At 55.8% G+C, this 23,995-nt stretch overlaps 7 protein-coding genes across 7 annotated transcripts; 1 reads left to right on the top strand and 6 right to left on the bottom strand.

The window, feature by feature from the left end:
* Positions 1 to 957: 957 nt before the first annotated feature.
* BO80DRAFT_433632 (uncharacterized protein) lies at positions 958 to 4,316 on the bottom strand (the record flags this gene model as incomplete). Its single annotated transcript, XM_025720835.1, has 2 exons — positions 958 to 4,039; positions 4,120 to 4,316. The coding sequence occupies 2 exons, from the start codon at positions 4,314 to 4,316 to the stop codon at positions 958 to 960; spliced, it is 3,279 nt and encodes a 1,092-aa protein (XP_025576683.1).
* A 1,342-nt stretch (positions 4,317 to 5,658) lies between these two features.
* BO80DRAFT_423775 (dolichol phosphate-mannose biosynthesis regulatory protein) lies at positions 5,659 to 6,485 on the bottom strand. The gene is made up of 3 exons (XM_025719128.1): positions 6,411 to 6,485; positions 6,268 to 6,348; positions 5,659 to 6,211 (listed from the first exon to the last, which is right to left on the bottom strand). The coding sequence occupies exons 1-3, from the start codon at positions 6,411 to 6,413 to the stop codon at positions 6,023 to 6,025; spliced, it is 273 nt and encodes a 90-aa protein (XP_025576682.1). The 5' UTR covers positions 6,414 to 6,485; the 3' UTR covers positions 5,659 to 6,022.
* Positions 6,486 to 6,607: 122 nt separating this feature from the next.
* On the top strand, positions 6,608 to 9,599 carry BO80DRAFT_423774 (pre-mRNA-splicing factor CWC22). Its single transcript, XM_025719127.1, has one exon. It carries the CDS (start codon positions 6,671 to 6,673, stop codon positions 9,344 to 9,346), a length of 2,676 nt encoding a protein of 891 aa, XP_025576681.1. The 5' UTR covers positions 6,608 to 6,670; the 3' UTR covers positions 9,347 to 9,599.
* Positions 9,600 to 9,688: 89 nt separating this feature from the next.
* BO80DRAFT_32795 (putative MYND domain protein) lies at positions 9,689 to 11,600 on the bottom strand. The gene has a single exon (XM_025715167.1). It carries the CDS (start codon positions 11,518 to 11,520, stop codon positions 9,850 to 9,852), a length of 1,671 nt encoding a protein of 556 aa, XP_025576680.1. The 5' UTR covers positions 11,521 to 11,600; the 3' UTR covers positions 9,689 to 9,849.
* Positions 11,601 to 11,991: 391 nt separating this feature from the next.
* Positions 11,992 to 15,530, bottom strand: BO80DRAFT_443663 (WD repeat-containing protein; the record flags this gene model as incomplete). Its single annotated transcript, XM_025721376.1, has 5 exons — positions 11,992 to 12,000; positions 12,057 to 12,167; positions 12,231 to 12,493; positions 12,555 to 15,289; positions 15,373 to 15,530. 5 exons carry the CDS (start codon positions 15,528 to 15,530, stop codon positions 11,992 to 11,994), a joined length of 3,276 nt encoding a protein of 1,091 aa, XP_025576679.1.
* A 2,316-nt stretch (positions 15,531 to 17,846) lies between these two features.
* On the bottom strand, positions 17,847 to 19,500 carry BO80DRAFT_454045 (uncharacterized protein; the record flags this gene model as incomplete). Its single annotated transcript, XM_025722055.1, has 2 exons — positions 17,847 to 19,340; positions 19,453 to 19,500. The coding sequence occupies 2 exons, from the start codon at positions 19,498 to 19,500 to the stop codon at positions 17,847 to 17,849; spliced, it is 1,542 nt and encodes a 513-aa protein (XP_025576678.1).
* Positions 19,501 to 20,081: 581 nt separating this feature from the next.
* BO80DRAFT_433628 (6-phosphogluconolactonase) lies at positions 20,082 to 20,882 on the bottom strand (the record flags this gene model as incomplete). Its single annotated transcript, XM_025720834.1, has 1 exon — positions 20,082 to 20,882. One exon carries the CDS (start codon positions 20,880 to 20,882, stop codon positions 20,082 to 20,084), a length of 801 nt encoding a protein of 266 aa, XP_025576677.1.
* Between the last annotated feature and the right edge of the window lie 3,113 nt (positions 20,883 to 23,995).

The following is a 23,995-nucleotide window of genomic DNA, read 5'->3' as shown; positions in this document are numbered from 1 at the left end:
CTACCTACCTCCCTACCAACCTACCTACCAATGTACTCAACTCACTCGATAGGACCACGTGACATCCACTCCCCTACCAACTTATCTTGATCAATCCCCATAACCCAGTGGACAACTTGGAAGAATAGTATGAGACATACCCACCGACATCTCAACATATTTACATACATAGTAGTACTTAAGACGCCCCTCAGTGGGTCACAGCTGGGCCTGGGTCGGGCCTGTCTCACTCTCGGACCCAGTCGATCAGAGCTGCAGATCCTCCGTGCTGACTGCTGAGATGGAATGAACGGGTGGAGGAGGGTTCGGGCTCGACCGAGCAGAGTTCCCACCGAGGAGACAGGACAGGCGGACCTGACGTATGATTCTGATGCGGAAGATAGGATGTCGATCGCGAGGTATCTATTGCTATTCGGCCCGAACTATTGCAAGGATCAATGGATGAATTGGACTGGGACTACCTCCACACTAATCCATTTATGGCGAGAGGAGATGGCAGAAGGCTTGTGTCGAAAGTCAGGACAAGGTTCCCCTGCAGATCCCGGTCTGACAGTGTCGACCATGCCTCGTCTACCAGATGAACGCTACGACCAATTCCCATATAATTCATCTATTGATTCACAGTACAGTACTGGGTATGTAACATAGAATGTAACATCGGAAAAGTCACGACATCAGGCCTGAAGATACAGTCGTGCGAGGCACAAAACACAATGCATAAGCGAATGGCAAGGTCCGATGCAGTGCATGCAATAGTGGCAGTAACCCATGAGCCCGCCATGGCGTTGAGCTCCCTGCACGCGCAACGCGGTCGATCCTGATGCACGAGGCAAGAGCAGAAAGGAGTGCACGTAGATTCCAAACACACCAACGCCGGTACCAATGTAAGTCTAAAATATGGCATATTAGTTCAGTTTCAGTAGACCCCGCCAGCGACATGATACGTGCATGTCGCAACTAGACTCGGTCCCGCGCAAAGTCCAACACTTCACAGTCGTCCTCGAAGAAGCCATCATCAACACCCCCCATGGATAGTGCCGAGGATGGCTTCTTCTTCCTGCGCGTGGTGATAACCACCTCTTCCACATTGCCCGTACTATTTCCCATGCTGATCAGATTCTCCATCTCAGCCCCAAAGCCCGCGTGCTGTTCATGCACCATATCATCGTCATCCTCTTCACTGCTGGCACTGAAAGGACGGACATGAAGCTTCGTGGTCGACATAGGACCGCCAAACGCCCACTGACCGGTCGGGACCGAGGTCACGGTGTCATCCGCCTCGGAAAACACGAAGAGGTTTACCCTCTGATCAGTATGGAAGGGCTGGTACGGTGTGTTTGTCTCAATCTCTGCCTGGGAAAGCGGCTGGCATTTCAGCTTCGATGCCGGCGGCAGTCGCAGATTCGAGGACGGCAGAGCCAACGTTGCAGACACGGTTGGTTCTGGGCCGGAGGTACCCACGGTCATGGAGCCGCAAGGGGTCTGCATCTGAGGAGGCAAGCGGAACTCAAGTTCTTTGTTCCCAATCACCGACTGCACCTGTCGATTCTTGCTGGCGGAGGTAGAGCGTTTGACTCTATACAGACGGAAATACCCCCCATCGATCAAGCCCAAGAACGGCATACCTTTGTGGGTGATCCACGTCACACGAGAGGCAACAGGATCCCGGGAGAGATTGGACAGGTGCAGACGGTGCTCGCCACCGTGTCGGAAGGTGTTGACCGTCTTGACAGTGCCGGTGGCAGCGGCTCCCATGGACTTGCTAAGGCCAGCAGCGACTGCCTTACCACTCACGCCAGCGGCAGCTGGTATGGCAAAGCCACCGACGGAGGGGAAAGCAGTCCCGGTGGATGGCGTACGGCTCCTGACTGCAGCAAGGATTGGCTGCGTCTTACCGCCGACCATCTTGAAGGCTGCTGACAGGGGATTTGCGGCCGCCACCCGATCCGGGAGCTCTTCAGCAGGGACATCGGGGGTGTGGGCTTTGGGCTGTGGCCGAGACCGACGGAACGGAGGCCATTGGAAGGCGCTTCGTGGCAGGTCAAACACATGTACCGTCGGCTTTCCCGTGATCACTGCTAGCTTGTCCCCGGAAGGAGGGCACCAAACCACGTCAACGATGTGGGACGTAGTCAACCGCGGGTACCGGGCAATCTGTCGCACGCTCGGCTGAGCAGCGGCTGGGTCATCAGACATGAAAGCACCTGCCCGGCAGTATTTGGCCTGCATAAGATCCCACACATACTGAACATCTCCCTTCTTGCTCGCCGTAAACAGCATGAGGCCGTTAGGAGAGAAAGAAAGGAAGCTGCAGCCATTTGGCACCTGGAAAGTGGCCACCGGGTTGAATAAGGCACTTTTGGCTTCCCCGCCTTCGTCAAGCCTCCGCAGGTCAAAGATCGATACCAGATCAGGCTCAGTAGCCGACACAGCTTGCGTTTCTTGGGCATGTGTGGGGGGGAAGAGATTGTAACCCTGTGGAGAAAAGTCCATCAGATTAGAAGGTCGGCGTGCTGGCATGCTCTGTGACTGCTCCTTATTCCAGTAGCTGTTCCATGCCTGTAGTCCCTGGTCACCCATCCAGCGTGCGCCTCGCATGAGCTCTTGGGTGACACCCCGGGCTACCTTGCCGAAGAAGCTTTCGCCCTCGCCGACGTCTGTAGCGCAGTTTACTGTTGGCCGCGACGGTGGGCTTCGAGTCTCGAGTCCGTAAGCCTTGCCTTGCAACAAGGATGTCGGGACTGTCCCGTGGAGAGTAGCCCTATAAGTGGCCGACGGTGGGACTATAGCTAGCCATCTCCCCTTCAACGTGACAATCGGGTTATCGGAGTTGAGAGATCCATGAGGAGAATCAGACTGAGATCCATCTGGATCGGTGGAGCTCGAGGATGTAGAGTATCGCCGAGATTCCTTCGACTTGATACTGGTCCACGTCTTCCCTAGACATTGATACTTGCTCATGCCATACATATATACCTCACCGCTAGAGCCAGACGCCACTACAACGTAGCTGCCGCTGACAAATAGCTTTAAGTTCCCAGCTGGTGACGGAGCCAAGGCAGGGAGGCCGGGTAGGTTACCAAAGCACGGGCTGGGTGGGGTCGACAAAAGCGTTGTTATGTGCTCTCCCGTTCTCAGTGAATAGACCTCGACCCGTGTCTGGTAATACCTAGTCTCCTCTTTAGTAGTACGCCCTCCAGCGGCGGACTGTCTGCCAGCAGGAATTTCGTTGGCTTCTGAATTATCGGAAGATGCCTGGCCCTCATCATCGGGCTGAGAAGAGGGGCCGTGGACGATGACGGCGACATGGGGTCTGGATGATAAAAATGGATCATCCGTTGAAGAACTGCTCAGCAACTTTGCTTCAATGACGCGGCCATTTAGGCCAGCCAATTTTCCTATAGGACGCGTTTTGCGATCTTCGATGGCAAGGATATCCAAGCCGCCATCCGTGCCAGCCAGCATAACACTACTCCCCATCCTCGAGGCTTTGGATGACGGGCTGACAATTGTGTCAAAAGCACGGAACGAATAGCTACCATCCGTTGCTGATCCGTTCTGACCAGAAAGCGAAGGTAAGTCGATCTCAGGCGCTCCATAGAAATGGGCCTGTGGCAGATGTGGCAGGGGCACTTGGTTGTTGAAAGGGCTGCTAAGTGATTGGCTCTTTTGTCGATCTGCAGACTGCTGTCGAGATACACTGCTGTTGGCGTATCCATGCCCATAACTCAAGGGCCTTGCCCTGGGAGGAGGGGACGAAGAGGAATGACTGAACCCGCCTTTGTCCTGGCTGGTGAGAAAACCAAATGGGGACCCGCTGTCGAATTCGCCATCAACAACATCAATCGGCGGGCTTTTCCCAAAGGGAATGGACTTTGTCCAACTATCGGTGCGGTAGGCGATGTCGTTTTCCGGGGTGTCCCCTAGAGTGCCAAGGGCATCGAGTACCGGTGACACGATGTTGTCACCAGGAGGCAGCTCTAGTGTCGGGTTGGGGCAAGATGACGGTTCGGCCTGCAGGGGCGGTGATGCTTCTAGCCTGTTTATGACGCGTCAACCCAGGTCGAAAACCATCTGAAGACGCGCTTCCTATCAGTTATGTGCAGGGTTCAGACTTACAGGTCGTCAGGTGGGGATTTCAAGGCTGCTTTAGCGGCTTTAGCCTTCGCCTTGGATCCGGTTTTCCCCTTTTTCTTGGTTTTTCCACCGAGATCATGCTCCAAAGTCACTGGACTGGGATCTTCAGAAAGTATGTTATTGTCACCTAGGGACCGGCTCTGTTGGCGAAACAAATCGTCCGAGGCTGCCGGTGGCATCCAAGTGGAGGGATTGCCTCTCGGAGGCAATGTGGTCTAAGCTAGGGCAACCGCTCTCAGGACCCTTGGTCAGGTCCGAGAACGGGGGGTCTGAAGGTGTAGTCGACCGGCAACGACACGCGCAAATGGCAGTATGGATTCACTGCCGGTGAAATCCCGTGAACGTGTTTGCTGTGATCCAGCAACGCTTATCAGCATGAGTCATCGAACGACGGATGATGGGCCAGAAGGGACTCACCACGATTTCCAGTGGGTGAAATGCTGGGGAGGATGGGAGTCAAAAGAGGTTCAGCTACAACGGCCGTGCCGGAGAAACGGAGACAACAGCGTATCTGGAGCGGTGACCCGTCGATACGCCGGTAGATCTGTACACAGAACAGGTCGGAAGCACAGCTTGTACCGGCTGCCCGAGTCGCAGTAGACAGGGCAGATAAGGCCAGGAATGGTTTAACAAACGCGTATGAGGATTATGCAGTAGGCAACGGTGCAGGAGCAAGAAGTGAATAAGAAGACCGGAGGGAAGGAGAGGGGGAGGGGAAGCGGATCAGGTCAGGAGCATGGATGACATCTCCATGGTAGGCTGACTACGACGCCGGACTTATCTCCTATCAGTCCCATCGTCCCTCCACCCCCCGTCGTTCCTTCCCTTAAGGTTCCAGGGCCACCACATGACGGGGCCCGAGTGATCATTGGCTACTAGTGGGATACGGACAGCCATGACCGTCATAACCTGACGCAGACGGGTAAGGTTCCTACATTATACATAGCACTACGGGCGACTAGTCGTGGGCCTGTTCTCCATCGTCTGCCTGGTTCACCCCCATCCCCAGCCTGTTGCCCCCCATCCAGGCAGGTGGGCTGGGACCTGGAATTAGGAGGCATCCGATGATCTGCGCTTACCATACCGTACGGGCGGTACCCCGTAAGGCGGAGAACAATACACACGCCATGGGCGGCTTTCCCCATTGGTTCTGCCCGGGCCCCCCATGAGGGGTAACCTTCACAAACACTGCAAACCGGCCACGCCTAAACACGGGTCACGGCAATCACGTGAAGGCCCTGGGCAATGCAGCCAAACAGCCACCAGCGCCAGGACATGTGTCCCAGGCTCCCAGGGCAGCTGGAACTGAAACGGAATCAATTGGGCCCGACCTTTCTTCATGGCTTGCCTTTCCCTGGATGGGTCCCCCAAGGGCCTGGCCGCCAATAGAGTCAGACCAATCACATAGTTCCAGGCCTGGAATGCCGTTGGCCTGGCGCCAGATGTGGCTGGTTGCCGTAGGGGAGTCACGGGGCTGCAGGGCCAGCACTGCCATCGTCTGTAAGGTCCCCCTCAATCGTCATCGGTTGAGACCCGGGCCGTGACCAAAATATTACGCGGTGGCTATTGAGGGTAAAGAAGGAAGGGAAACCAGGAACGCTTCGCCTGAGGTCTGGGCGGCATCCGGGCATGTCGTCGGCGCTCGTCATCGCACCCTCCCCGTCGCCCCCCCTTCCTACCTACCCACGCGGCAAGCTTGCAGACTGCGAGGAATGCGGATGGTGTAATTGAACGCTCTGCTGACTGAACAACCCAATCAAGGGCAACTGTTGGGAAGAAGGAAAAAGTAATGTTACACTGTTAATAAGATGATGCCACCTGTTCCAAGTCGCCATGTTCACACCCAACCCATCCACCCAACGCCACGTCTGCGATCAGAGCAAGCTTAAGTCTTCTTCTTTGCCGCGGCCGCCTTGGCCTTAGCTGCCTTCTTCTTGTTGCTGTTGATCATCACGATGCCTATGAACGTGCCAACCACGGCGGAACCGAGCAGAGTAAGGAAGACGGGGATGCGGATGGCCCAGACACGGGGAGGGAAGAGATCGTGGAGAGGGTGACCCGGGTCGACGAAGGGCTAGGAGAAGGTTAATGGCCGATTATGACATAGAGAAGCCCGGCGCTAAGACATACCATCAACAGAGTCCAGGTCGTGTAGTAGAGAAAGATCGCGGTAGCGACCAGGAGCATGGCGGATCCGACGATTGGGCCCAGCTACGGCGCAATTCGAGTCAGCGTCTCCGAACATTGTCAGTGCTGTAGGGGGAATATCATACCATAATGAAGATGCGCTACTGGTAGAGGTCTGTAAGTGACAGTGGAGGCAAGTTGCTTGGTCTGGTCTCCCTGATCCCATAGCAACTCGTAAAGAATAGCGGCCGGGCGCGGCCAGGCTGGCGACTAAGCTCCCACGTGACCGGCGGCGCGCTAAGACCTTTCTTCGCCGCCTCACGCCTCATCATGGAGCTCAGTTCAACGTCGTGTTCTCTACGGACATCACGACTCACAGCTCTTGCTCGGCGGACTGCGAAGGATCATGACGGACCCTGTTGTCTTGCAGTCGGCGGTGCGAGTGCCTACTCCTCCCCCAGGCACCTCGTACTCCCCTCAGGCCTCCGGATCCCGGAAACGCTCACCTCCCTCTCGTTCTCCTTCGCCGAATCGTCGTCGCTCGCCTCCGGGTGACTCGCTGAAAGACGGTGCGAATGCGCCGCGCATCGATCCCGAACGCGCGATCGAAAGAGAGCGACAGCTCGCGGAGCGCCTTCGCCAGCATGAGAAGCAGGAGACTTCACGCAAGCCGATGACCGAGGAGGAAAAGCAGGCCGCGGCTAAAGCAGAATATGAGAAGCTTCTGAACATGCGGTCGGGAGGTACTTACATCCCTCCTGCGCGACTACGGGCGCTGCAGGCGCAGATTACGGACAAGACCAGCAAGGAGTACCAGCGTATGGCATGGGAGGCCCTCAAAAAGTCGATCAATGGTCTCATCAACAAGGTCAACGTTTCCAACATCAAGTACATCGTTCCGGAGCTTTTCGGAGAGAACTTGGTGCGCGGTCGCGGTCTGTTCTGCCGGAGCATCATGAAGGCCCAAGCCGCCAGTTTACCCTTCACACCTATCTACGCTGCAATGGCAGCTATCGTTAATACCAAATTGCCACAAGTCGGCGAGTTACTTCTCAACCGTCTCATTGTTCAGTTCCGAAAGGCATTCAAGCGCAATGACAAGGCGGTCTGCATATCCTCCACGACATTCATCGCCCATTTGTGCAACCAGCAGGTTGCGCATGAGATGCTGGCGGCTCAGATCCTTCTATTGCTCCTTCACAAGCCCACGGATGATAGTGTTGAAATTGCTGTGGGCCTCACCAGAGAAGTTGGTCAGCATCTGGAGGAAATGAGCGGTCCGATTGCCCTGGCGGTGTTTGACCAATTCCGGAATATCCTTCACGAAGCCGACATCGATAAGCGAGTCCAATACATGATCGAGGTGCTGTTCCAGGTCCGCAAGGATCGGTACAAGGACAATCCGGCGGTCAAGGAAGAGCTGGATCTGATCGAGGAGGAAGACCAAATAACGCACCAGATCGGCCTTGATGATGAGATTGAGACACAGGATTCCCTCAACATCTTCAAGTACGACGCGGAGTGGGAGCAGCACGAAGAGGCCTACAAGAAGTTGAAGGCGGAGATTTTAGGAGAGGGCAGCGATGACGAAGAGGACGAAGACGAGTCGGATGAGAGTTCTGACGAAGAGTCGGAGGAAGAGCGGAAGATGGACATTAAGGACCAGACCAACACAGACCTGGTGAACCTGCGCCGGACGATCTACCTGACCATCATGTCGAGTATCGATTTCGAAGAGTGTTGTCACAAGTTGATGAAGATCTCGCTGCCTCCTGGCCTCGAGCCTGAGCTTCCCTCGATGATCATCGAGTGTTGCTCTCAGGAGCGCACGTACTCGAAGTTTTACGGCTTGATCGGAGAGCGATTTGCAAAGATCAACCGCCTCTGGTCGGACCTCTTTGAGGCCGCATTTGCTAAGTACTACGACACGATCCATCGCTACGAAACCAACCGACTCCGCAACATTGCGCGTTTCTTCGGCCATATGATCAGCAACGATGCCATTGGATGGCATGTCATGTCGATCATCCACATGAACGAGGAGGAGACCACTTCTAGCAGCCGTATCTTCATCAAGATCCTCTTCCAGGACCTTGGAGAGCACATGGGCCTGCCAAAGCTGCAGGAGCGCATGAGAGACGAGATTCTGCGCCCCAGCTTCGAAGGTCTCTTCCCCCTGGACAACCCTCGCAACACGCGTTTCTCGATCAACTACTTCACCAGTATCGGTATGGGTATCCTGACGGAGGACATGCGCGAGCACCTGAAGAACCTCCCCAAGCCCACGATCCCTGCTCTGCCTCCACGCGACGGCGGCGACGAGTCCGACGCCGAGTCCGTGATATCGCACCCCACCAGCTGCTCGACCTGCACTCCTCGCTCTCGTTCCCGCTCCCGCTCTTACTCCTACTCCCGTTCTCCCTCTCCCGGCCGTGGCCGCAGACGCTCCACCAGCCGGGGCCGATCCTACACCCGGTCCCTGTCCGGATCCTCGCGCCGCAGCTACAGCTACACTCCTTCGCGGTCTAGGTCTCCCGTCTCCAAGACCCGCCAGCGCTCCGTCTCCTACAGTCGGTCCCGCTCCCCGGTCAACCGCAGAAGGTCATCCGTGTCTCGAACCCCTCCTCGCCGGACACGGGATCGCTCCTACGACTCGCGCTCCCCTCGTCGCAGCGTGAGCCCCAGGCGCTCGCTGTCCCGGTCCGTCACCCCTCCTCGCAAGCGCGACACGCACGCCCGACGAGACCGAAGCTACTCCCGATCTCCATCCCGATCAATCACTCCTCCCCCACGCCGGACCGCACCCGCACGCAGCGGACGCTACTCGGAGTCCCGGTCGCCTCCTCCCCGCCGGCGGGTTGAGCGGAGCGTCTCCGGGTCTCGGTCTCCCAGCCGGTCTCGCTCCCCACGGCGTGCCCCCGCCAGCCGTCGTGCCCGCGACGCTTCCGCCTCCCGCTCTCCCACTCCACCGCGCTCTGGCCGGGGCCGCAAATACTCCGAGTCCCGCTCACCCTCTCGATCTCCGCCACCTCGACGGCGCCGATCTCCATCCCGGACTCCTCCCCGTCGCGCACGCGACTAACCCTCAAGACTGAAAATTAGGATGTCGAAAGTAATACCAAATGAGATGGCACCGGTAGACCGATAATAGCAGGATTTGTCTAAAGCTTGGCATAAGTTGAATTGATTGATATTCATGAGAGTGATTACTTCAGGGATTGTTTTTTTCTTAACGGATTGTATCGATCCTACTACTTACTTCTCGCATTAGTTATGTCTTAAACAGAACACATACAGACAGAGAGAGGGAGACCAAAATATGAAAGAACCTGTGCCCTAGTGGTATTATATGTGCCCTTAGTCGTAAGTATATATATATACTACGGAGTATGAGATGAGTATACATGTAGTACTAACGTTGAGTCGTCTATCAATTTGTTTTCATGAATGGGCATAGTTCATCAACTCCCCTCTTCTTCCACTTCCTTCTGGGTATCTACCATTTTCTATATCTGTCTCTATCCTCCTCTCTCTATCACATGCACATTCTATTCCACCCCCAAAGAGGGGAAAAAAAAGGAAGAATCAATTCTCCCCCGCCTCCCACACACATCGCTCACATTGACAATAACCGCCCAACGCGCCCCTCGCCCATTCCCGTCTCTCCTTGACATTCAACCCGATGTCACAGTAATGGTTAAGGATCTCTTCATCCTTCTTGATTCCCTCGCCTTGTCTCCGGGCCGGAGGGGCACTGGGATCCGTACCATTTAGTTTCTTCCAAATGGCGCGTTCGTCCGCGGTGCGGGCCCGGAAGGTGATCTCGCCGCCCCATTCCCATCTTACGCTCGGATCGCAGGAGTGGTTGGCAAGACACCAGAGTGGGTGGACGGCACAGAGTTCTGGGCCGCCGTCCCAGGTGGAGAGTCGGCCGGAGGCGGTGCCTCGGAATTTCGCGTAGAGGGTGTTCAGGACCCAGGTGTCGAAGCGGGGGAGGGAGGCGTAGGGGTCGAGTTCCATTTCTTCGAGGAGACGCATCGGTTGGAGGATGTTGAGCTGGAAGGAGAAGGGGAGGGTTGCGGTGGGGTCATCGGATGCGGTGACGGGGTTGGTGATGTCGAGATCGTGGAAGTCGCCCCAGATGTATTTCACCTCCGGGAGGTCTAGTGGGTGTACGTCCTGGGTGGCGGCCATGGCGAGGGTGCGGCCCAGGAGGAGGAGGTAGAGGTAATCGGCTTTGTCTTTGGGGTCGGGGATGTCTTTGCCGATGGATTCGAGGTTCTCCATGAGGCCGCAGACGGCGCCGTGATAGATGCGTTGAGCGTCATCGTGGCAGGACTGCGAGCAGAAGACGGTGTCTGCGCAGCCATCGCAGGCGACCGGGGGGTTGTCGGAGGCGAGATCAGGAAGCGGGGCGTTGCAGGCGTCACAGAGGTCGTCGTGCAGGCGGTTGGTTGCGGTGAGGAGGGAGGATTCGCGGAGAATGATCTCGTTGGGGGCGATGTCTTCCTTGGCGAAGAGGCCAAGTTGGATGGAGACGTCATTGTCGTTGTCATCGGTGCCGTGTAAAGCGGGCAGGGCAACGGCGCGGACCTCGCATTTGGGAGCAACGTCCTTGAGGCGCTCGTTCAGCAGTTGGAGGGTTTCAGGGGATTTGCGGTCCGGTTCGTGCTCGTTCCAGGGGTAGAGGACTCGTCGCGCGGAGCCTTGGGCGTTCAGAGCGCTAGAATTGATGTCGGTGTCTTGGGTGGCAGTGGTTCCTTGACGGGCTTGGTATGTTTTCCTAATGATTGCCAGCTGGTCTTTGAGCACATTGTGCGCGGAGGTATTCCGGTCGTCCTGTGGCATGTTCTCTAGGAGCCCGAGTCCGCGCACGCAGAATTCGAAGGCATCGCGAAAGCAGCCGCAGTTGACTAGGCTTCGTACGAGCAGAGCGTAAACGTCCCCGATCATCGAGTCGTACTCCTCTTGGGTGATGGGAATGAAGTCCTCCTCCTCCTCCTCCTCCTCATCATCATCCTCAGTTGTAGCAGGCGCAGTAGAGGTTTCCTCAGCTTTCCGCGTGGCATGGAATTCGCAGCAATCGGGGTCAACGACCGAGTCGAGCAAGGAGAGTGCGCGGTATGCGTCTGCGGAGGCGAGATCTGGAAAGCCTAGCTGTTGGTGGACCAGGCCTCGTTCGTAGTAGAGGTGGGGATTGTGGGGGTCTGCATAGAGACGAGCGGTGACGTCGACTCGGTCCTGAAGGGCGGACATCCTCAATTGCAATGGCAGTGGAAATGGGCTGAAGCCGATGGGAAAGACAGGCGAAGGCGACGGAAAAAAAGAAAAATGAGGGACCCCAAATGCGGGGGAGTGATAAGGGTCACGTGGCGATAGATGGCCTGGGGCCCTCTCGGGGATCTACAATCGGGCGGGCGGGCTATATGCCTACATTGGCTCGGCTGCTACACGCGTTGCTTGAAATCTGTCATTGGATTCAAATGCTTTTTCTCTCAAGAACATTGGACCTTTGCTCCAAGCCGAGATGCACGGGGGACCCAGGCTGCTGGGAAGAGACCGAAGACAGACAAGGAAGATGGCGTAGGGCTAGAATCTATTAATAACAACATCGATGAAGGCAAAGTTGGAGGTCAGAGGAAGAGAAGAAAATACGAATCCTATCAAAGGGTCCAGTCCGCAGCAGGCTGGCCGAGACACCACCTTCCATCAGTTCGGTCAAGGTGGTCACATCACCTGCAACTCCAATTAGTGGGATCCGAGCCATAGGGTAGGTCAAGATGGAAACTTACATGGCAGCTGTTATCGTCCAGGACAAGGGTAGCATGTTCGCCTCCTTCACCCACGGTCACCCCATGTCGTTGGTCCCTCAGGGTTGCCGCAAGGCGGGCCAGCATGTGCCTCTGTCTTCTGGTTAAATCATGTCCTATGCCATAACGACTGGGAGCAAATCTCCGGAAACCTACAGTGATATACGCCTCGTTCATACCGCCCTGTCGGTCCACATCGTTCTGGCTCATGATCCGATAACTATCGTGCAAGCGTTTGCGACTTCCAAGACCACCGATGGCGCTGACGGTTGGCCCAAAACCAAGCTTGTTGGCCGGGTTGTCAGGATCTAAGATGTTGATTCCACGGCGCGCGTCTTCCTGGGCACGCCGGTCGGGCGAGAAGATCTTGATGGTGTTGTCGATTCCCGAGGCCGCAATGGTAGGCTCGTAGGGGTGACCTGCGAGGGACAGTTGGCTTAAAGACTTTGGCATGCAACTCTGCCCGGGGTGGGTTCTCACCTTGCACCACATTGACCACCTCACTATCGCCCTCGAGAATGTTGACTAGCTTGCAGCTTTTCCGGTCCCAGATAAAGATATGGCCAGAGTCGCTGCCGCTCACTACGTACTCGTCGTCCAATCCGAAAAAATTGACATCCTTGACCGTCTTGATGTTGCAGTGCCCGCTATAGACTCGCGTGTGTGGGGAACAGGGAACGTCCGCCTCCACGTACTCTCTTTCTCGGGGCTGCAGTCCATACTCTCTGAACATGCGATCCGCAGCTTCGGAGTCATCGCTGTCGTCGACGGAACTGCTCGGATCTAGCTCATCTTCATCCTCATCATCATCATCCTCGTCATCCTCCTCGTCCTCGTCCTCGTCCTCTTCGACAGTGAAGCCGAGCTCGTTCTCGCTATCATCATCATCGGTTTCCGGCAAATCAGAGATACCTTCCTCATGATCACTGGATAGCGGGGTCTGTATCCCTGTTGCTTCGCCGGCCCCTGCTTCTGGGTGCTGTCGAGCAGAACGCGACCGCCGGAGAATCTTCAGGTTGATGTCTCGTATGGGTTCTTCCTCGAGAGTAGTTTCGAGATCATTCTGGGATCGCTCAGGTTCCACGCCAAATTCTGGATCACCCTCCACCCTGGTACGCAAGCCACCAAACGCCCTGTTTACGAAAGCATAATCCACTCCAGTCCCGGTTTCCAGGAGAATTCCACGGGCCACCTTGAACACCCAGAATTGCGTCACCTGGAAAAGGTCGTGAGCATCATTGTGCATTGTGACGGTCGTATCCACGGGGTCTTCAACTGGATGTTTGACAGCATTTGCAAAGGCGACCACTGCGTGGTGCTGATTGAAAAACAGGATACGAGCTTCATCATGTTCGAAACGCGAAGCGTCCACGTTCACAACAGGAACGTCACCTGCAAGTCGCTGCAGGTAAGGGATCAAAACCGACTCAATCGCATCGTCACCCGCATATGCATCTATCGGGAATCTGGCCCGGTTACCTCGAGATGCCGAATCTTGCTTGAAGCCCGACAGAAGGGCCGCCCGGCCACCTTCAACAAACAAGAGTATAGCCTTGATAAAATCGTAGCCAAACTGTTCCTTGCGATCGACTGCACGCTCGAGTCCAGGCGAGTATATTTGTTGGAATAATTCCATGTCACGGTCTACATCTCCAGGCGTAGTCTGAATCTCACCCCCTAGAACTCGTGCCAATGTTCCCGCAGCCTGAATGAACCGCCAAGCAGACTGTCGATTGCGACGAAGAGTTTGCTGAAGGCGCACAACATCTGGGCTAGGATTGACGGGGTATCGCCAGGTGCGCATAATCTCATCCATCTGGGGGAGACAGATGGAGGCTTGCGTTAGTGCCGTGGAAAATGACTCGGTGAATGGCGCCAGGTCGGCTTGATTAGAAGACTCGTACTCTTCACGTAACGATGTCTCCAGCGAGAAGACGGCTTTACGGAGCTTGACCATGTCTTTAGCGATGCGCATGCTGAGCCTCTGCGCATCATTGAGCACAGATAAGCGCGACTGCTCGATCAAACTCTCCGGGATGTCACCGCGTTGTTCCGAGAGAGACGGGAGGGGAATGTCTTCCGATTCTCCATTCCCGTAGCGGACTCGGAATGCCAACTCGCCTTCCTCACGACGCTCTCGGGGCCGACGTCGAGGTCGAGACTGATTGCCACTGGACTGCGATGACATTGAGGTTCCATTCTGCCGCTTACGCTTCCTGGTCTTGGAGCCTCGGCGCCGACGCGGAACCGGAGTCTCCTGGACGGACGGTTGACGCTTTGACTCCTCCCTTGCATGCGGGCTTCGAATCAAATCGAAGCTATAGATGTGATCGCCGGACCAGCTGACAACCATCTCGTTCGGGTTGGCGTCGCTAATCTTACAGGCGGTGATATGGCCGTCATCGCGCGATTTCATTCGTTGCTGGCCGTTCGGGGCAAACCGCCGCACACACCGCGTCGCCTGATCCATCAGCTCCTCGCTGTGACTACTACTGCCGGGCGAGGCCCCAGGATCGCCCCTCTCCGTGAGCAAATCGCGGCCTAGCATGCGCCTGTCATGAAGGAAGCAATGAAGGTGTGCCCCGCCCAAAGCGATGTAATGGGGTTGGCTCGGAGAGCATGAGATGGTATTGAGGTCGAGACGATGCTTCTTGTACGAGATCAACGGAGGCGGTACATTTGAATCATCGTGTTCCTGTCCTGACCGGAAAGCCATGTATCCTTGACCGCCTCGTGGCTTGGGGTATGCGGATGATGGTTGGCGCAGATCCCACTGACGAACCTCGCCATCTTCCGAGCAAGTCAAAAAGAGATACGGCGACGATTCAGTGACGATCCGCTTGACCCGATCGGCATGACTGCGATAGACTCTGACGTTGGTATTTCCCGCATTCAAATAACGTGCATTGTTGAAGAAGTTGTTAAACCTTCGGCTCCGTGCAGACGCGGAAAAAGCCGAAGTGGCGTCCACGCTATTGTTAGTGCTGGAGTATTCGATGTCGAAGATGCGGACCTGCGAATCCCCGGCGCATGTCACCAAAGTCCGATCGTTGGAGTGTGGCATGAATTTGACGGAGAAGATGTTTGCGCCATGGCCCGTAGCGATGGTTGTATTCAGCGAGAAAGGGGCGGCGGAGTAGTCAGGCTGGTAGGAATAGATGTTCAGGTGCTGATCGTCGGAACCCGATGCCAAAAGCTGGCCAGACCGCGACCAACTGCGCAGCGTTAGAAGCGGTGCTTACGCTGATGGATTTCCATCGCCATCACCGCGAGAAGAGGGCAGATCAGCACAACATACCTCAGAGCGTTGACGCAGCCCGAGTGTCCACCGAGTTCATTCACGATATCCAAATTTTCAACCCATTCCTTTGATCCGTAGATGCCGTGAATGCTGGCGAAGCGCGACACCTCCCCGGATTCCCGGCGCCAGATGCGATCATACAGCGATTCCTTCATGGCTGTGTCGATGAAGAGGCGACAGATGGTTGAGGGTCAAGCGACTCGAGATCGGAGCATTGCGCGCAGCGACAGTTCGTATTGCTGCTTCAATGACGTCAGACTTAGATGCGCGCAGAATGCGTCGGCGCGAAGCTCACAGCTGACGATCACCGGTGGAAGATAGGGTAGACATAAGAGGTGGGGAGGGGATGGAGGTTGTAGCGCCAAATGGGCGAGGGAGATAGGCGATGGGAGAGATTGGGGTCCAAGGGTAAAATGAAAGTGAGGGAAAAGGAGAGGGAAGAGGCAAGGTGACGGGAGCCGAATGGCGAGCGGTCCAGATGTCTCGGGACCGGAACTGGGAAAGCAACCCAAACAAACACACCGTGTAGCTCAGGGGAGGAGTCTGGGAATGACCTGTCTGAAGAGACCTATCAGGACAGAGAAAGAGGGGGATGGAACCAGACCAGAGTTGCGGGTGGGGGAAAGTCCGTCTGCAGTATCTCTGAGAGTGGATTGTGGAGGGAGGGAACGAGATCGAAGAGGACAGACAGAGCGACGAGGCGGGATGATGGATGGCCCAGCCGGGGGATGCAGGAGGGAAGAGGGGGGGTAAGGAGGAAAGGAACCAGAGCTCCACCGGGCCCAGGTTTACTGTTGATCGGGTTCACCACCACATCAAGACTCCGTCTCCAGGGTTTGAGGAGGGGAAGGATTCCGGGTGGTGCAGGATCGTAGCCCATACTTATATATATGCCTTGATGCCGACGACAACCCGGTAGGATGTCAACCGTCCAGGTAGCCACCAACCCAGCTGGCCTCAGGATTCTCGCCCCGGCCGTCGCGCACACTGAGGCTTACCCTTTTGGGACAGCCACCGATCGTCTTCCCAAGGAAGACGCCGTGAATTGGGTCAATCAAAGGGGGGAGGGGAACCGGAGGTGCATTAGATCCCACAGTAGTCGTTGGGCTCCTGGTGTAGGGTGTAGGCGTCGTCGACTAGAGAAGTTACACCGCCGAGGTGGAGCCAGCCGACTGTAAGACCGGTGGAGGGGACAGTTTACTGCGTACTGTTAGGTCAAGATTAAGCTTGACACCAAAAAACCCCCCGGTGTCTCACTAGTCATGACGGATGGTTGAGTTGACTGCCCGTCGGCATGTTCCATGGATGCTGGGAAAAGCCAACGGTGATGACAAAGTTCCCACGCTGCTTAGTCACGGACCGGTGTTCCGCTGGGCTATATAAACCTCATCCCAACAAGCAGGGCAAGCCCGGCCGAAACCAGCATACTTCTTGGGACGTGGATCGTCGTCTACCTGGCCCCTCGGCGAACAGCCGAGATGCCATTCACTACTACCAGGATAGTGCCTACGGGATCGGTGCGCCTACTCTTGGTCTCCGATCAAGACCTGAGGAATGCAGTCAGGAAAATGAAGTGAGAAGAACCGGTTTCCTACCCATCTCCATGATACACACGTCTCATCATCAAATATCGAGGTGGCGCCCCCTTCCCAACCTGCTTGCACTGGTGCGCACAGCAACTGCGGGATAACCCACCGAGCTTTGATGGAGCCAGGCAACCAAACCGCCGTTGGGTTGACTCACCCTTCCAGTTCGCTGGTCTAGTGTCATCCATCCACCGGAGAAGCTGGGTGTAATAAGCCGAAGGCTGCATTGCCGTAGACCTTCCGCAATGAAACATGGCTATCGGTAGCACAGGTTTACAAGCAGCGCAGATCCATTGTCAGTTAGGAAGAACATCTTAGACTCTTAGGGAACATGCAGGAAGCGGACGCTCCGAGACGACAAAAGGATCTTCATCGAGACCTTCGGGCTCCCTCCATCTTCTCCTTCTTGACGCATCTCCGAGGGAAGCTGGTGGTCAGGTGAACAAGTTGGCTCCGGACGTACCCAAAAATCAGGGATAGATGTGCAAGGCCGAGCTTCTAGAATCTCAAAAGACCTTGACAACCGGCCGTAAAGTACGATCAGGGCCCCGAACGGAGTCCGATCGTTGGCCCAAAGTCGGCTAAGAAGGCTAGCGCAGGTTTGTGGGCGAATAACCTACTCGCTCGTTGAGAACTGGACTCTGCAAGAACCGGTTTTTTTTGTCTCTTGGATGACACATGCATGCCCGGCTATGCATACAGTGCCTGCAAATCGCTCCCATGGTTCAATTTCGCTTACGCTAGTAGATCCGGCAGAACCAGTAGCTTGCAGGTTACCCCTGGGAAGGATAGGGTTTGGCTTGAGGTTGCTTAACGGAACACTGGCGGTCGTCTGCGCTGTAGTTCGTCGGTCATTCCGGTGCGCTCACATGTGCCAAGAGAGATTCATGAGTGCAACAATGACTGTTTCCACATCCCAACTCTTGGACGTCTCTGGTCATGTGCCGACACTGCAGTCAACTGCCGAGCCAGCTGACTAACCCACACTCTCTCGGACTTTACAACGTCGCTTTCAATCTTACGGATCGTGTTCAGTTCCTCGATCATCATGTTGGCCATCTCTTCCAGTCGTGTTGCTGTCCGGAACAGCGCAGAGCCGCCAAGGTCTCCTGCTTCTCCATATCCAAGGATGTCCAGGCTTTGCAGCTGTCTTAAGCACAGTTCCAGCTTCATGACCAAAGCAGATGCCTCGTTCCTCCAGGTCTGGTTCAAGGGATCAATAAAGACCACCTCATCCAACGCTCGATCTGGGCGGAGACGCTGGGTCCGTATATCTTCGACCCCTTGAAACCAGGCTTCGAATTCCTGGACGATCACTGCATACCGTCCTCCCAAACTATCCGATAGGTCGTAGACTTCCTCCGCCACCTGAGAAAGCACCCGGACCTGCTCCGTAAAGCTTTGCTGTCCATTGCGCTCCCGGGAGTTTTCAAGCCAGTAATGCAACGCCTGCCCGTTGAGTTGGGTTTGGTATCCCTTCTCTTCGCTCAAGGCCGCTCGGTAGTCGCTTGCCACTGAATCATACTCGATCCGTAGTTGTGCCTCAGCGTTACCCTCCCATTCGACATGCTGCTGGGAGGAAGACAAATGAACGAGGCTCAGCTGTAAGAGTTCGGTTTGCAGCGCCGCAACCTCTGGCCAAGATGACGGAATCAACGAGGAATCTGTATCCACCGCAGAAGCATCTGTCAAGGGGGCTGCCGTTGCCGGTTTGGCGCTCTTTTTTGGCGAAAAGGCTTGTTGGTAGGTCGTAAACTGAGCCCTTGACCGTGGGGTGGCGGTGGGCGATGGTGAGGGAGGCTCGACCTTTCTCGAAGTTTGACTCGGTGCTAGTGTGATCCCCTGGCTGCGGTGGCGCGTGTGACCTCTAGTCACGGACGGAGTGCTCGAGCTCGAAGCGGCAAGCTGTCTCAGAGAGGCCGACCGGACCATTCGCGGTGGGGGAGGCATATCTGTTTTCTTCGGAGATAAAGGCCGTCCATATTGTTTGGATGCTATCTCTTGTTTGACCGGAGATGATGGACCGGGCGCAACATTGGTTCGTCGAGATACTGTTGAGCTGATCGTAGGCTTCAGGGGGACCGATGGTTTCAGAGGGCTCGGTCGGATCAGGCTTTGGCGACGGGCTATACCGGTAGTCTCCTGCGCGGACTGCTGTCCTTTTTCCGAGGGCTTGCTTGCCCTTTGGGAGGTTCGATTCTCTGGCTGTTGTTGCGGTCGGGAGGACCTTGTCACGCGGGCATCATCACGTATTGGTAGGAGGCTCTTGCCCCGAGGTAAGTTCTCGTTGCCGGTCGCAGCAGTCGAAGTGGTGCCGGTCGCAGCCGTGGAGGTCGTGGGTGCTGGCTTGCCCGCTGTTGCGCGGCCTGCGGTGGAAGACTGGGAGGACAGACGTCAGCATTGCTGAAACAGAGGCATGCTAGGGATGATGGTGGTCGTTGACAGGAGGCGCTAGGGGGGGGAATGGGCCACTGACAGATGCAACACTAACCTGCTTGCGGGGCTCACGAAGCGAAAGCGAGCGGGTTGGGATTGGCATGATGGCTGGAGATCAAATCATGTGTTGGAGCTCGATAGATTGCGATCAGGTAAGTCCCAGATGGGGCCTCACACGGGATGGATTGCCCGGACACCGTCGTTGTAAATAGACGAGGCCTGAGCTCAGCTGAGAGCGGCAGGTCCGTGGACTGTGGTTTCCGTCTTGCGGTGAGGTTCCGCATCCCCCCAAGGGAAAGCTTGGCACCGCGTCAGCGACGGCTTCACTACTACGCTGGATACGACGTGAGACTCGCAGGTGCAGCAGGATCACTTAATTCCCCCTTTCAATTAGAATGCGTCTGTGATATCCACCACGTACCGATAACACAAACTTTTGCAAGTCTAAGAAGAACCTCCAAAGGCTAAAAAGATAAGAGACATGAACTGTTCATCCAGTCTGGAGACACGCTGGTTCCTGCGCTAGAACCCTTGCTTTTGCAATTCCATGTGGACGAATATCCACGCCCAGGGCATCCTTTCAAATTATGATAGAATCCTTTCGTAGCCTCGCGATTACGCTGGCGCCTATCCTCCGCTCCAGTCCCCCCCTGAAAGCAACTTCGTACCACATGCGCCCATCAATCACAGGCTTCCACGTCGGGGGAACGTAACGCCCTCGATGGCTGCATTGTCGGTGAACCAGCTCACCTTGTCGCCCGCACCCTGGTTGACAAGAGACGATGGCAGGCTTCTTCCTTCTTCGGCATCGAAGATTTGTTTCATAATATCCTTCTTTCCCCCGCCGGTAGCAATAAAAGCGATGTTAAGGGCGTGCGTCACCACGGGCAAAGTCAGGGTAATGCGCTTCGGGGGTGGCTTAGGAGAGTCGCTGATGGCGGCCACCCAAGCATCCTTCTCCCGCAGCAGCTCGTGTCCGGGGAAGAGACTGCAAGTGTGACCGTCGGGACCGCAACCCAGGAGGATGAGATCGAACACGGGCAGCTTGACGCTATCCTTGGCGGCAAAGGAGCGCATCAGCTCTTCCTGGTACAAATCGGCCAACTCTTGGGGGTCCTCATCGTTGACGTGATCGGCATCGATAGTATGCACGGTCGGAGCACCCAGCTCCGACGGGATCTTGTTGAGTAGTTCTTCCTTCAGCAGTCGGTAGTTGCTGTCTTCGTGATCGAGGGGCACGGCGCGCTCATCGGCGAAGAAGATGTCCCATTTGGAGAATTGAGCGGTGTCTTCGGGGGAACCATCTCCAGGGGCCAGAAGAGCCTGAGCCAGGACCTTGGGGAGAGAGCCACCAGAAACTGCGACGCGGAATGTACTGTGACGACTGAGGGCCGAGTTCTGACACCGCAGGACGTAGGGCCTCAATTGCTGGGCCAGAGCGTCGGCGCTGAGGAAACTGTAAAGGTTGGGAGCTGATCCGGCCATGATTTACGGCTAGTGAAGACACGGGTGAGATCGGAGAAGGGGTGAAAAATGAAGAATGGGCAGAATAATGAGAAGGGGGAGGGAGAGTATTATCGAAGGTGGTTTTCGGTCAACAGCTTCAGGCGGGGTGTGGCGGGGCAGAAGAGCGCCGTTCAACTGGGCTCCGTACCTGCCGAAAGCGAATCACAACCCGGGCGCAACGGGCTCACGTTCCTGCGCCGTCAACACACAACGATGGGTTTCTGACTTCTGACAGCATCATGATGATAGTACTTAGGATTCCCCGGGAGCAGGATAACATGGCGGTCCTGGGAAGGGGGGGAACCCAATCTTTTACCGGAAGGCACTAGTGGTTCCTTCCATGGCTGGGATGAATCATTTAGTTACGCTGTTGGGGGTCAGTCGACACTAGCTAAATCGATAGCAAGTAAAGGAGCCTGAGGTACAGAGTACTGGAGACCTATCCAGAGGTCGTACCGGAAACCAGCCATGACGTCGTGGTGGTTGCCATAACCAACGGAGTTTGCGAGCCAGATCAAAGAGGATCCCCTCACGATAAGAGGAAGCCATGTCTGGACCCTCGAACTCGGAGATTCGGCGAGGTTCGCTCTTTCATCTTATGTTCTCATGCTTTCGTCCCGGGATTGATCAATCGCATTGAGAACCCTCACATTGGCCTTTTTCCTTGTTTTATTCCCAGTGCTTCCTGCCCCCGTTCCTTGTCGAGGGGAACGATGGAGATGCTGGCGGCATGTGAGATGATGTCACCGGCACGTCTCTCAGGCCCCTCCCGGGATCATCATCATCACTACGATTTTCCACTGAATCATTCTGACTCCTCCGTTGATAAGTGGAAGCTTCAACTGACTACGACGGCCTGATTGGCGGTCACGGACCTCGGCGTCTCAACACCACCAGTGGCAGGCACTGACGTTTTGGTCCTCGTGCATTACCGCCCACGACATGCGGACCGGACGCTCACGCGCGATTACACCATCCTGCAGATGCCAGACAGGCCAGCGCTCATTTCTCCGTAAGGCAATACTGCTGGCACCCGGTGACTGTCCTAAACTAGCGGTATCAATGCATCGATGCAGGACGACGGCACGATGGCCCTATACCGGTACGAGCCTGAAGAGGAGTGGGAGGGGCGGAAGTGACCACCATGGCTTGGTCCCCAACTCCCAACCCATACGGACGGGTGTCGAATAAGGTATGCGCCTGAATTCCGCAACTCCCGTAGCATAGCTTCGGTGTATCACCTCATACGACAGATCGTATCGACTTGCATGGTTCCCGGGGGGATTTACAGAAGGGGCGTATGGCGTATGTACCTACTTGCTTCCCTCGGCCGTGGCCCCAATCCGAGAGGCCGTCACCTTCGACAGGCCATGACTCGTGGATTTTTCGGTTTGACAGAAGGGCGCATGGGCAAGGCATATCAGGTGACACGGAGCTGTCGTGCAGCCTTAGCACTGCGCCAGACAACTTGTCTTCCTGTCGCGTATGCAGAGAACTATCGCTGTATGTAGGCGGTCGCTAATGAACCTCGCTGCGCATGGAGCAGCGGCCAGCGAGAGGGAGCTTCCCTGCATCCATTGGTTTGATGTGGGGGAACAGAGGGGGCTGAAGGAATGGTTTGGGATGGCGATTAGCAAGATCTCCAGGGCGGTGGTTGGGGTGACTAAATGGGGATCAGACCCAACCCTCGAGCAGCTAATATTCCCCTTCTTGGCAATCCGACGTGATGCTCGGCTGGGAAAGACATCTAGTTGCAGGGCCATTCGACGGGTCGGCGAATTACCGGGCACTACGAAGGGGAGATCAACCAAAATAGCAGCAGGATCATACCCCGTACATAAGCAGAAAATGCCTCAAGGATCTCACGGCCCTGGAGACAGACGCGCAAAGGAAAGGGGTCAACCGTGAAGTCGCGTCTGCGGTGTCTAGGATCGCAGGCATGGATCCCAGCCCGGCTAACCCACTCGGTCCCCAAGTGCATGGCAGGGTAAAGTAGGCATTCGGGTTTTCGGCTTGATGGGTTTCCCCACTGCGAAGGAAGAGAGGAATGACTGCAGCTAGCTCGCTAGCCACACTTACCAAGGCAACCGGCTTTGGATGGGTTCCCAAGCGCCCTCAAGATACGAAGTCCAGCAGGTATTTTTGGATTTCGCACCCAGCGTGGTCGCTCAGGGAGGGAAAAAAGCCTCGGATCAGACCATCCGCTAACCCCCGGGGTGCAGCAGCGACAACGACGGCGCAGAGGACACGGAAACGGGTTCCGTCGCAAGCCGATGACGGGCGATCAAGGAATGTACACTGGGCTCGGATGAGCAATTGGGTGATGCTATAGTTAGGCATCTAGTAGGAAAGGGCCGGGCCGGTGGGCATTCCTGTCTATAGGCCTACACCCACATAGCATCGTCATGAGTATGGACTGGTGTTGACCAGATTCCCCAACAGGCCATGGTCCGAATAGCCGATGGAACTTGCGAGCAAATGATGGACATGGCGGACATGAGCGACCGGGAGAGTCCTTCATGTCTGACAGACAATTCTGAAACGCCCAGGGTGGAGCTCGTAACCGCCTCACGAGTCACGGGCACGCAACCGTCAACCGTCAACACAGCCGCGAGGCCTTTGCACCACGAGGCTGAGGTAATATTGGCGAGTCTTGGGTTGAAGGCTCATGCCCGACCTTTGTAGATGGATGATGGGGACTTTTGTGAAGGATGAGGATGATTAATCAACGGATCGTTCGGCTGTCATGGAGAGATCATGATGATGATAGCTGCGATCCATGGGCTGCCAATCGCGCAACAGCTGAGGCTACGCTCCGGGAACCTGACCATGGGAGCTCCGTACTTTCGACAGCCTGGGAGCCTGAGAGGCCCGAGGATGATTCATCCACTCAGCAGCAACCTGGGACTAACTTGTCAACGGGGGGTGAGCTGAGTTAAGCAGTGACTGAGTGACAGGCAGCCACTGAAAGGTACCAGGGCAGCAAGGTACCCCATGCTCCGTCCGGCTAATGAGCCATAATTTTTTTCCTTTTTCTTTTTCCTTTTTCCTTTTTTTTTCCATGTTCCCAATAGTAGACCCATCGTCGGCGC

Source organism: Aspergillus ibericus (assembly GCF_003184845.1).
Source record: "Aspergillus ibericus CBS 121593 unplaced genomic scaffold BO80scaffold_13, whole genome shotgun sequence".
Classification (NCBI taxonomy): Eukaryota; Fungi; Ascomycota; class Eurotiomycetes; order Eurotiales; family Aspergillaceae; genus Aspergillus; species Aspergillus ibericus.
Note: the sequence above shows the minus strand (reverse complement) of the source record. Positions and strands in the feature narration are given on the sequence as shown.

Bases quoted from the DNA above. Each gene is read 5' to 3' on its own strand.
- BO80DRAFT_423775 (XM_025719128.1), bottom strand. The intron at 6,212-6,267 runs GTATGTCTTAGC...ACCTTCTCCTAG, and splicing joins CGACCTGGACTCTGTTGATG to CCCTTCGTCGACCCGGGTCA.
- BO80DRAFT_423774 (XM_025719127.1), top strand. From the start codon at position 6,671: ATGACGGACCCTGTTGTCTTGCAGTCGGCGGTGCGAGTGCCTACTCCT.
- BO80DRAFT_32795 (XM_025715167.1), bottom strand. From the start codon at position 11,520: ATGTCCGCCCTTCAGGACCGAGTCGACGTCACCGCTCGTCTCTATGCA.